The sequence below is a fragment of the Antechinus flavipes genome, chromosome 1, assembly GCF_016432865.1.
Source record: "Antechinus flavipes isolate AdamAnt ecotype Samford, QLD, Australia chromosome 1, AdamAnt_v2, whole genome shotgun sequence".
In the NCBI taxonomy this organism is placed as follows: domain Eukaryota; kingdom Metazoa; phylum Chordata; class Mammalia; order Dasyuromorphia; family Dasyuridae; genus Antechinus; species Antechinus flavipes.
In genome coordinates, this window is record NC_067398.1 from 207,162,986 (window position 1) to 207,175,476 (window position 12,491).

The following is a 12,491-nucleotide window of genomic DNA, read 5'->3' on the forward strand; positions in this document are numbered from 1 at the left end:
TTTTTTTTTTTTAAATCATTCTTCTCTTCAGTGATGTCCTTTGACTCACTTCTTGAGCATCAGTCCTTATTGGAAACGTTCAGCAAGCCTGCTTGAGTTCACCTTACATTTCAATTGTCTTTTGAATCACTAGCACCTCTGATTCTTTAGAGACCATGATGCCCCAAGATTTTAAACCATAGAGCCATAATTATGGGGAGAAAATCTGTGATTAAAAAGATTTTTTTTTTTTTTTTTTTTTTTTTTGGCAAGGGAACAGCTTGAATCTTCACAAATCTTGTTAAGGATACCTAAAGGAAATAAAAGGCAGCTATAATTGGAATGGTTCAGAAAACCAAACAAAGACTCCACTTGCTTGTATGATCTTTTTATTTATAGGTTTATTCCTCATGTCTTTAGAGGGAAAAGACTGTACATTATACAAAAGAAAAATAATAGTGACAATTAATATCTACTTAATACTTTAAGCTTTTTAACATATTGCATTTGATCTTCCTAACAACCTTATAAAGTAGGTAATGTCTAGTATGGTGCTTTGCTTGAAATGAGAAATGCTAAGTTTAATTGAATGGTTGATTTTTTAATTAAGTCTAGGCAAAGATCTCATTCACTTTATTTACTGATCTCATTTTATGACACTAAGTTTTGACATGTGTGTTTTCCTGATCAACTGTTAAAACTAACATAGAATCCTTAATCTCAAACATTCCATTGGCTTATAAAAGGATTCAAGGCCGGCTAGAATGTAAGGTCCTCAAAGAGGCAGATACTGTGTCCTTTTTTTTTTCCCCCCCCAGATCTAGCTTCTTATCTTAGCACAGTACTCAGTACATAAAAAACTCAATTCTTGCTTATGGTTTAGGGAATTTTTTTTTTAGCTAGAAATGTATTTTATAAAGTTTACATTTATACTTATCCTTTTCCATTTTAAACTTCTCCTAAATACTGGTTCTGTAATGGTAGTCAAATTTGATTTTTGAATACTATCATAAACCATTTCATTGACTTTGTATTGATATTCATTCATTCCACAATATTTATTATCTATTGAGTACCAGGTTTAGAAGGGCCTCAATGACCATCTAATTCAATTCATACACAATAGGAATCCCCACTGTAATATATCTGACAAGTGATCATATAAGCTTCTCTTGAAGACTTTCAAGGAGAGGGGAACTTACCAACTTTCTAAATAGCCCATTGAATTTCTGGACAACTCAGATTGTTAGGAAGTATTTCAAAATTTGCCTCTATTTGTTGTTTCTTGTTCTGTTTTCTAGGACCAAATTAAAAAAAGCCTAGTCCCTCTTTCAGGTGAAACTTCTTTGAATATTAGAAGACAAATTGTCTAAACGTTAATTTGAATCTTCTCAAGCTATTCCTAGTTCCTAGTTCCTTAAATTAATTCTCAAAATAAATAGTTTTAAAGCACTTTACTGTTGTGACTGCCCTGTTATGGACAATCTCTAGCTTATGTCTTTCTTGAACTGTGATACCCAGAACTGAATCAAGCTACACAGATGAGGGTTAACAAAGGCACAGTATAAACTACTACTTCTCTGTCCCTGGAAGCTATGCTCAAGATCTTAATGTAGCTCAAGATCTTATTAGTGTATTTGGCTACCACATCACATTGCTGATTTACACTGAAGTTGTAGATCACTAAAATTTCCAAATCTTTTTCAGAATAATATTTCATCATGCTTCTGCATTTTTATATTTGTAAGGTTGAGTTTTTTGTTCTCCTGTGCAAAAACTTATCTCTTGAATTTTATTGTGTTAGGTTGCAAGTGTTCTCAACTTGGGGTCCATGAACTTGGTTTTTTTTAATATTTTGATAATTGTATTTTGACAAAATCATTTTCCTTTGTAATCATATATATTTTATTCATGCATTTAAAAACATTATTCTGAGAAGGGATCCAGAGGCTTATCTAGATTCCCCAAAGGATCTATCTCACACACATACACAAAAAAATATTGAAACCTCCTACTATATTGACAATGAGCCATCAATAATAAATCTTCAGTTATTCTAACTCATGCTGAATCTATCAGATTGTATCATTGCCTTGATTTATATCTCTATATCTTAACAAAAATAGTATCAGATATTTTATCAAAAGCTTAAATCTAGGTAACATATTCACAGCATTACCCTCATCTACCAGTTTGATGTATCCTTTATAGATGTTCACCAATAATGTCATTAACAATGCTATCCTTGGAATGAAAGTCAAACTCCCTAGCTATCATTTTCAAGTTTTGTTCTTTTTACTTTCTTGAAAATTAAAACAAAAGTTGCATTTCTCCAGTTGCATAGTACTTCTATTTTCCATGGTCTTTCCAAAAGTCTTTGCAATGACTTTTTAATCACATAACAGTTAATATTTACACAGCACTTTCAAGGTTTACAAAACACTTTGCTTATGTTATCTCATTTGATCCATGCAACTCTATAAAATAGATGATAATATTATTACAGATGAGGAAATTTAGTCTGAGAGAGGCTAACATTTACTCAGAATTCTGAAACCAGATTGTGAAGCACTTTAAAAGTCAAAGAAATTTGTATTTTATACTGGAAGCATAGGGAGGTTGCTTGAACTTTGTGCACAAGATGATAATATGGTCAGATCTGTACTTTAGGAATATCAATTTGTCAGTTGGGTGGAATATATATTACAGAAGAGAAAGACTGAGAAAAGTGAAGCTTACTGCAACAAACCAAATGAGAGGTGTTGAGGGCCAGGACTGGGTTATTGGTCCTGTGAATTGACAGAAGAAAGACACAAGATGCTGAAAAATAATTGGATATGGGGGTTGCTAGTAGAAGTAGATGACGTTGATACTAAATTTATGAATCTGGTTAAATAGAAGTGATGATGTCCTCAGTTCCCTCAGAAGCAGAAAATTAGAAAGAAAAGAAGGTTGGGGTTGGGATAGATGACAAAGATAAGAAGTTTGTTTTGGACCTGTTGAATTTGAGATGCCCATAGGCAAGCAGTTGGAAATGTCCAGTAGACTTTTGGTGATGAAGGGACTATAGATCCTAGTCATTATACTTAGGGATTGGACCACTGAACCACTGGAACTAATAAGATCACAGAAAGAATGTAGAGAGAAAGGACTGAAGATATAGAGTTCGGGGGTACTCCCCTTTTTTTTATGTGGGAGAATGGCTTCAGAGCCAGTTAGTAAAGAAGCAATGATGATGCTAAGAGATTTTTAAGTATACTGTGGGAGAAAAGCTCCCACCAGTAAATGAGGATCCTATTCTAAGAGGACAGAGAGTGTCGTCGGCAGCTTGTGTGTGGAAAACAAACTGGTTTTCGCGTCAGCTTTCCTTACTCTAAGCATGAGGGGAAGTTCATATAACTTCCTAACTGGAGTTATATGAAAAAGGCAGTTTTATTTACTGTGTGATTTTTTTTTTTTCTTAGCGCGTCCCCCTCCCCCTTTAAAGGCACATTCAAAATGGATTGTTCTGTTGTCAGGGCTGAAATAATTGGTTGAATGTAAGATCGTGCTTTCGTGGGGATCCATCGGCTATTTGGGGTGAATACATGATTCCCAAGAACTCATGAAAGCTCCATAAACAAGTAAAAAATGATGGGGAAAAAAAATCCCACGACTCTTAATTTCTGCAAGCCCTAGAGGAACCCCTCCCCCTCCAAAGGTAGAGCGGTCCACAAAGGGTCACGCAGGATCTCGTAGGGAGCGCCATTCTCGCCCCGCTTCGGGGCTGGGGGCGGGGGTCCGCGGTTGGGCAGTGGCCACGTCACGGCCTCCCCTCCGGGCCGGGGCCGGAGCACACCGGGAGATCTGAACATAGCTTCGCCCGCGTCCCCCCCCGGGCTGAGGGGGCCGCCCTTGGACCGGGAGGCGACTTTTGACGACTTTGAGCTCGTCCCGCCATGGAAGAAACCAAAGGTATTGACAACCCGGCTTTCCTCCCATCCAGCCCCAAACTCCAGCATCATTCGCCAGAACCTCCGGCCGAGGGGGAGGTCTCCAAATTGCCCTCCCAACCCATCCCCTCTGAGGAACAAGGGGCGTCGGCGTCGGCGCCGCCGCCCCCCAAACAAGAGCAGACCCAGTCCCCGGAGCTGGAGGAAGGCTTGTGCGGCTGGGGAAACTTTACTCCCAGCTACCTGCAACGTTGGAACAACCCCAAGGGCTTCCTATTTCACTACTGCCTCCTGGCCCTCACTCAAGGTAATCCCGTCTCTGAGGGAGGAGGAGAGAAGGGAGGGAGCTGAGAGGAGAGACTGCTTAGATTGGGGTGGAGGAACGCTAGGAGGAGAGAGATTGTTAGGGAGCTCCTGTGACGTGTTTGGAGGTAGGAAACAGGAAGGGGTCTGTCAAAATCATTTAATACTATAGTATTTAATACTATCGTTTTAGGTACTGTACTAATTTCTGACGTACTTACATATATACATCTGATATAGGTAGAGAAATCTAATCTCTATATGTTTATACATAGATTTCTGTAGTCTCTCTTCCTGTCCCCCCCCCCGTCTCTTTTCTCTGTCCCTCTCCCTGCCCTTTTCCCTCTCTTCCTCCCTCCCTCTCCTTGTCCTTTTTCCTCTCTTTCTTTTTCCCTTTTTCTCCTTCTCTCTGTCTTTGTCTCTCTCCCTCTCTTTCCCTTTCTCTCCGTCTCTCTCTCCCTTTTTCTCTCTCTCTGTCTCTCTGTTTCTGTGTCTCTGTCATTTTGTTTCTGTGTCTCTGTCATTTTGTTTCTGTGTCTATCTCTCTCACTTGTCCTCAAGGAGGTTACATCTAATGGGGGAAGACAATACACAAGAAGTTAGAAAGTGTGTGCGTATTGGGGGATAAGGATGGGTGTCAGAGAACTCCCCATGGAAGTACAGTCAGATGAGAAATGAAAAGTTCTGTCGTGGGCACTCTTCTTAGTTGGAGTTCATGGCTCTACCCTCTAATCTGAAAGATTGAAGATGATGATAAAGGGTGGATCTAGTTGGGGAGGGAAAAGATGAAGGGAGGTGGAGACAGTCTGCAAGAAGAATTAATAGGAAGTGAGTTGGGGGGGAAATGGTGGCCCTAAGCTATTGATACTTGTATCTGGAGACCAAAGTCTCCCCTTAAAGTTATTGCATTTTTATTTTAAATTTCATATATTTTATTTTTTTTTCTGATTCTCTAAGCATTGAATATATATTTGAAAATAGCTTGTTATCAAAATTTTTAGTGCCTCTTTTGTATCTGTGCAAGAATAGTATGAGGATGAGTGGTTTTTGTTTTTACTAATGAGAGTTTACTTTTTGTATGGAAAAGCACCAGTTTATTTATCCAATTTGCCAACAACTATTTACTGCAAGTCTACTTTCTGTATAAGGTACAGTGTTAGGATATAAAACTATCTTAAAAATGGTTCTTCCCTAAGGGATCCTGCAATCTAATGAGGTTAATAAAATGTCACGTAGAGCAAGAAAGAAAGTAATAGTTTTGCCATAAAAGTGTTAGAAAAAATTTAAGAGAAAGATGAATTCACTTGTGATGGTTGAGGTGACCAAGAAAACTTCAGAGGAAATTTCAACAAAGCTAGAGATTGAGAAAATAGGAAAGATTATGCATGTTGTAGGCTGGGGAAGGCTCAGAAATAAAAAAATGCACAATGTCTTTAAGATGAGTATTCTAGTTAGGGCTAGAATTTAGTGCTTGTGTAGGGAAGTGATTTAAATGTTTAATACACGCTTGAATTGAGTACTGGATGAGGCTGGCTGAATATTGTGGAGAACCATTTAATTCATGTGGGATGACTAATAATGCTACAAAGAACCTAGGAGCCATTGCTGGGCTCATTTGGACTTGGGCAAGAAATTTTAGACCATAGAAACAATAGGTATTTCATTATTGGTGCCATAGTTCCTCATCTGTAAAAGTGAGGTGAGAAGGAAATAGCAAACTTTGTTTATTATCTCTATTATCTTTGTCAAGAAATGAGGTCATGAAGAGTTGGTCACAATTGAACAATAAACTTGATGAGAAGTATTGTCTCTAAAGGATTAAGATTTAAAATTTAGCTATGTTGGATAGAATGAAATGCATTCAATGAGGACTAGTAAAAAAAAAAAAAAAACATGATAGCCATATTGAACGATTTTAACATGAACACAAGATGTCTATGTTCAGTTATTTGAAGGCTGTCATGTGGAGGAGCTAAATTTGTTCTGTTTAATCCCCAAAGGGCAAAATCAGCAGCAGTGATTAGAAGTTACAAAGGATCACATACTTTGTCTCTTCACATATTTAATACCTATCCCTTGCCAACCTCTCCATGGCCTTTTAGTCTCAAATCTTCAAAAGCTTTTTGGACATCTCTACTGGATGTTGTCAACTGGACTAAACCTCTTGGCTTCCAGAGGCCAGAGCCAAACAGACAGAGCAAGAACTGTGTGGATGTTTATTTTTTATAGTGAGGGAATCTACTTCCAATCAAGGAGGGAAACTATGTCTTGGTCCCTCTCCCCTGCATCTGGAGACCCAAGGCAGTGGAACTAAACCTTGATTTATATATTTGTGGCTAGACAAAGAAAGGTGTATCAGCAGTAGTGAAAAAAGGTTGTCTAGTGACAAAAAGTTCATTCGTGGCAGGGCTTCATATCTGGGCCTGTTGGTGCCTACCCAAATTCAGAGATCATCAGTTTTGTGCTTTAGTTGTATCAGTATTCATCGGGTGAAAGCAAAAGCTTGTTATTGTGCTAAACTCGGGGAACAACTTGCTTTCCCAGCCTTAGCTCTGGAAAATGGTACCTCCTAACAGTGTCTTGATAATGTTTAGTGGCCATCTTAAATCAACAGCTCTTCTCATTATCACTTTTCGATTTTCCTCCCTCTTACCTTTTCTTATTGCTGTAGAGAGCAGCTCTATCCTTCCAGGGCCTAGGCTGGCAACATAGGAGTCATCTTGGGCACTATCTTTCATTTCCCATATCCAATATTGCCAAGGCCTTTTGATTTCACCTTTACAATCATCTCTCAAGTCAGAGGCAGGTAGATATCAGAGTTGATAAAATGCCAGATCTCTAGTGAGGAGGGAGGTCTTTTACTGAGTTCAAATCTAGTTTCAGATACTAACTGTGATTCTGAGCAAATCACTTTAACTCTGTTTGCCTCAGTTTCCTCATCAGTAAAATGAGCAAAGAAATGGCAAATTACTTCATCTGCCATATCCAACCTTGCCAAGGCCTTTTGATTTCACCTTTACAATCATCTCTCAAGTCAGAGCCAGGTAGGTGTTAGAGTTGATAAAATGCCAGATCTCTAGTCAGGAGGAGGCCTCTTCCTGAGTTCAAATCTGGCTTCATATACTTACTATGACTCTGGGCAAATCACTTTAACCCAGTTTACCTCAGTTTCCTCATCAGTAAAAAGAGCGAAGAAACTCTACTACTCTAGTATCTTTGCCAAAAAAACCTCATATGGAGTCTTGAAGAGCTGAACAGGACTGAAAAACAATTAAATAACAACAGCATCTCTCAAAAATGAGGTCATGAAGAATAGGACACAATTGGAAACTAAGCAACAACATGAACAACATCTCTCAAATATACCCTTTTTTCTCTTCTGATACTGTCACTACCCTAGTGAAAACCCACATTATCTAATATTTGAATTACTTCAATAGCTTCCTTCCAATCTCCCTGCCTAAAATCTCCCCACTTCAATTCATCATCCATGCTGAATGTTACTAAAATGATTTTCCTAAAGCCAGATCCAACTATGTCACCTCTTTTTGTCAATAAACATCCATGGTTCTCTATTGTCTCTATTATCAAATTCAAAAATCTTCTGTTTGGTTTTCAAAGTGTTTCATAACTTAACCCCTTCCTATTTTTCCAGCCTTCTTATATCTTTGCATCTAAAGATTTTGGCTTTTCCACACATAGGATACATTATCTAGAGGCAGAGGTCATATAACTTGTCTGTATATATTTGTTGTCTTCTCCCATTCGATTTTAAGCTCTTTGTGGTCAAAGACTATCTTTTGTCTCTCTTTTTTTTTTGTATTCCTAGTACTTAGCACAATGCTTGGTACATATATGGTACTTAATGTTTGTTAATAGAAATAGAAAATTAGCAGATTCTCCCTCTTAGAAATCTTGGAGCAGAAGCTCGATCAGTGGTAAATTCAAATATAACGTTTCCTATAGGTTACATATTGCCATAGATATGACAATTTAAATATAGATATAGACATATGCCATAGATATAGACAAATTAACATTATGCTGGATTTTCATTTATTTTGTTTAACATTTGACAGTTACATTTTTGTCTGGTTCAGTCACACAGAGAAGTTTTGTAGGTCTTGAGTTTTACATCTCTGGGGTAGAGAACCACTTGAAAGCTAGATAATATTATGTTAGATATTTCTTTCAATTGTGGGTCAGACTAGATTGTTGCCGAGGACTTTTTAAATTCTCAAAACAACATAATAACCTTTTCACATGTACTTCATGTTCTTTATGGAATATAAATTTTTATACTTAAAGAAAAGTGTACTCTGTTTTGCTGCCACATAGTAACACCAGTGAAGATTGATTTAAAAAATATATCAACTTTAATTGAACGGGAAATTTGGAGACAATAAAAAAGCTTTGCAATTTTCCCAAGCAATCCAATTGATTTCTTCTCTTCCTTTTACACTCTAATCTTACTCATTATCTAGCTATATTATCTGTATTATCAGTATTATGCATACTGATGGCAAAGCTTTATATGATTATTTGCCCATACAATGGTTCATTGAAATTTTTCTTTACCCGATCTTTTTGGTATAAATGGTTAGGGTAAACTCCTTTGAATGATTACATATTTTCTGGAAGCTTTTAAATGTTTAGGTTTTAATATAGTAAGTAATTCACAAATAGGAGCTAGCATATAAAATACCTCACAATACACAGGAAATTCCTTTTTGGGCTAGACTTTATGCTGGATCTTCTCTACAGCAACAAAGAGTTTGGGTGATTGTCTATCTTTTTTCCTCTTTTATGGCTTTCCAGGTAGTTGTTATCAGAGGGTTGTTAACAAAGATATTTTCTTTTGTTATATCTTTCAATGAATCTTGAATGATTTTAATGCATTTATGCATTTACACATTGTCATAAAAGGATCTGTAAGTTGTATGTAGGTTTACAGAATCAAATGTTTTATTTGTTTTTTGATAATCAACAAATAAAAAGCACAGTGTGAGCTTATATTTTTTACGATTTATTTATCATGGCAAAAATGTGACAGATATGGTCCATTATTAACAATCTATTGTGAAAGCCTGCTGCTTCTAGAGGCAAAACCAAAATGACAGAAAAAAAACCAGGGACTATCCTGAATTCTTCCAAATTCCTATCTAAACAACTCTAAATAGTACTTCAGAATGAATTCTGGAGCAGAAGATCGCATAAAAGGAGAGGGAGAAACAATTTTCCCACTAAAGACAGCTTAGAGGCTCTGTACAAAAGGTCTGTTTTACGCAAATGGGAATAGAATTCATTCTAGCTCAGGCTGTGTTGATTCAGGGTGTATTCCAGCAAACCAGCAGCTGGGTTTAGAGGTGACAAAATCAGCAGCAGCGGTGGTTACTTATAGAATTCTCAGTCCATAGGGGTTGGACAACTACTCAGAAGGAGATTATAGGGGTCTCTATACCGGCCCTGGATGTGAAACTCTATTGCATTCCCTTTATTTGAATCCAGATGGCAGTTTTGGGTCACAGTCCCAGAGAGATGAGGAGCACACTAGAGTTTATAGTTGGATGTTGATCACAGTTCCAAGGTAGAAAAGAATGCTTATAACTACTCCAGACCAAGAACATAGACCACTATAAGAGTAAACGTACCTCCATATATCATACCACTTTGAAAGAACGGAAAATTTACAGATCCCTAGAACTAGCTCTGAAAGCAACTGTGCACGCGCAAATGCACACACACACACACACACTCACTCTCTCTCTCTTTTTCTTTCTCTCTCTCTCTCTCTTTCTCTCTCTCTCTCTTTTTCTGTGGAGATTGCCCCTTCCATCTTACAGCAGAGCCCAACTTTAAAATAAAGTTAAAATTCAACAAATAATTTAGAAAATTGAGCAAATAATAAAAAAGATCCTGACTATAGAAAGTGATTCTGATGACAGTAAAAGTCAAAAGAACAATACAGAAGAAAACAACGAAGTCAAAACTGAAATCAAAAAGAAAAATGTGAATTTATCTCATACCCAAAAATTATGCCTATAGTTTATAAGCTATAAAACTGCATACCCAGCAATACTACTACTAGGTCTGTATCTCAAAGAGATCAAAGAAAAAGGAAAAGAATTTATGTGCAAAAATATTTATAGCAATTCTTTGAGGTGGCAAAGAATTAGAAATTGAGGGGATGTCCCTCAATTGGGGAATGGACAAAAAAGTTCTGGTGTAAGATTATAATGGAATACTATTGGACTAAAAGAATTAATGAGCAGAATGCTCCCAGGAAAAACCTGGATAGACTTACATGAACTGATGCAAAATGAAATGAGCAGACCTAGAAGAAGAAAACAATTATGGCAATATTTATGATGATCAACTGTGAATGACTTAGCTATACTCAGCAATACAGTGAGCCAAAATGATTTCAAAGGACTTATGATGAAAAATGCTATCCATGCCTAGAGAAATAACTGATGGAGTCTGACTCCAGATCAAAGTATACTTTAAAAAAATTCTATTTTCTTTTTATTTGTTTGTTTTGATCTTTTTTCTTTCACAACATGAAAACATGAAAACTGTACATGTATAACTATCAAATTGGAACATTTTAAAAAATCAATGTTAAAAATTGTTTTTACATGTAAGCAAGTAAAAAATAAAATATTAAAAGAAACAGAAATAAAAGAATGCTTACTTATTCCCTGCTATATGTTCACTAAAGATACATTTAACTTGTGTACAGATGATTTTTACAAAGATTTGCATAGATGAGATAGCAGAACTATATGATATTTTTAAAATTTCTTCCTATCTATCTTTTTTTCACATATCAATCACTTGAGAATCAGCTCTTTTGTATTATAATCAGATCCTAGACCTGTTAGAGCAAAGGTCAAAATTTACCACCAGTTAAAATAAAGGATAAATGAGATTTAGCAAATATTCTTTTTACTTTCACTATTGAATTTCCTAGAGAAATTAAACCAATGTAAAGCAGTCCACACATACACACACTTATACATAGAAAAAGTACAGATATTTCAGACAAGAAAGTTAATGTTTTTGTCAATCAGAAATACATGACAGTCAAAAGTAACTTCTCCCGCTTATAGTATAAATCCACTTGTGAAACATGGAAGGAGATGTGGGAGGGAGTTAGGGTATGTGTGAAGGAAAATGGGGGAAGACCATGAGCAGCTCTCTCTCAAAATGACAAAAAAAAAAGTAGTTAACCTTTCCAAGTTTTTTGTTTTGTTTTGTTTTTTTTTGCTGAGTTTGCTGAGGAGTTTAAGTGTCTTGCCCAGGGTCACACAGCTAGGAAGTGTTAAGTGTCTGAGACCAGATTTGAACTCAGGTCCTCCTGAGTTCAGGGCTGGTGCTCTTATCACTAGCTACCCCCAAAAAATAGTTAAGGAGAAACAAGTCTTCGGAGATGTGAGTATGAAATTCAGAGATGTGGATATGAAATCCAGCTATGTGGATATGAAATCCAGCTGAATAAAGTATCCTCTGAACATTTAATGAGAACAACAGATATAAAACTGAATAGAGATTCTAGCATTTTTGCGTGATCTATTTTCAGTGGCAGTGATTGTGAAACTACCAATTTTGTATGCATTCAATAACACTAAGAATATGAAGTGGAGGAAGAACACTTTCTCAGATTGGATCTTTGATCAATTTGGAAGTGCCTTCCAACAATGCAGATAATCCATGACTGGTTATGGGGGACTCTTATATATGTCCTCCCATAAATTTGCTCCATTAGATTTTAAGTACGCTGTCATCCTTAGGGTAAGAACTGCCTCTGCTTCTTTTTGTATACCTAGTGCTTAGATTAGTGCCTAGCACATAAAGTTCCTTTAATAAATGCTTACTGATAGAATAATAGAGTATAACATTTGTGATAGGAGCTTTTCTCACTTTCTCAAGTTGGGCCCTTCCCATGGACTTAGCCCATCTTCTCTTATTATGTACATTTTCCTCATACCAACTTTTGCTTTTGACTCCAAGTTCCTTATAGTTTGTTTTCTCTCCATTCTATGATATTTACTTTCATGTCTTCAGAAACATATAATACAATAAATGTACAGAAGAAATTCAATCTATAAGTTATGAAAATTTCAAGTCAATTATCAAGCTACTCCTAAAAAAGAAATATTTATGAGAATGATATGTGTATGCATACAGGGCATCCTAGAAGGGAAAACATGAGAAACAGGTATACCTTTCAAATATTCAAAAGAATTTTGACCTTAAACACCAAAAAAAGAAAAC

At 36.5% G+C, this 12,491-nt stretch overlaps 1 protein-coding gene across 5 annotated transcripts in view; it reads left to right on the forward strand.

Moving 5' to 3' along the window:
* The first annotated feature begins 3,715 nt into the window (after positions 1-3,715).
* The window catches only part of LOC127560571 (solute carrier organic anion transporter family member 4C1-like), a 177,497-nt gene continuing 168,721 nt past the window's right edge, over positions 3,716-12,491 (forward strand). For 2 of the 5 annotated variants that reach the window (XM_051995280.1, XM_051995289.1), the window contains exon 1: positions 3,716-4,218. In XM_051995280.1, coding sequence (XP_051851240.1) covers positions 3,918-4,218 — 301 coding nt within the window. In that variant the 5' untranslated portion in view covers positions 3,716-3,917. The remainder of the gene's footprint in view (positions 4,219-12,491) is intronic. The other 3 variants (XM_051995258.1, XM_051995266.1, XR_007953364.1) reach the window with 2 other exon arrangements.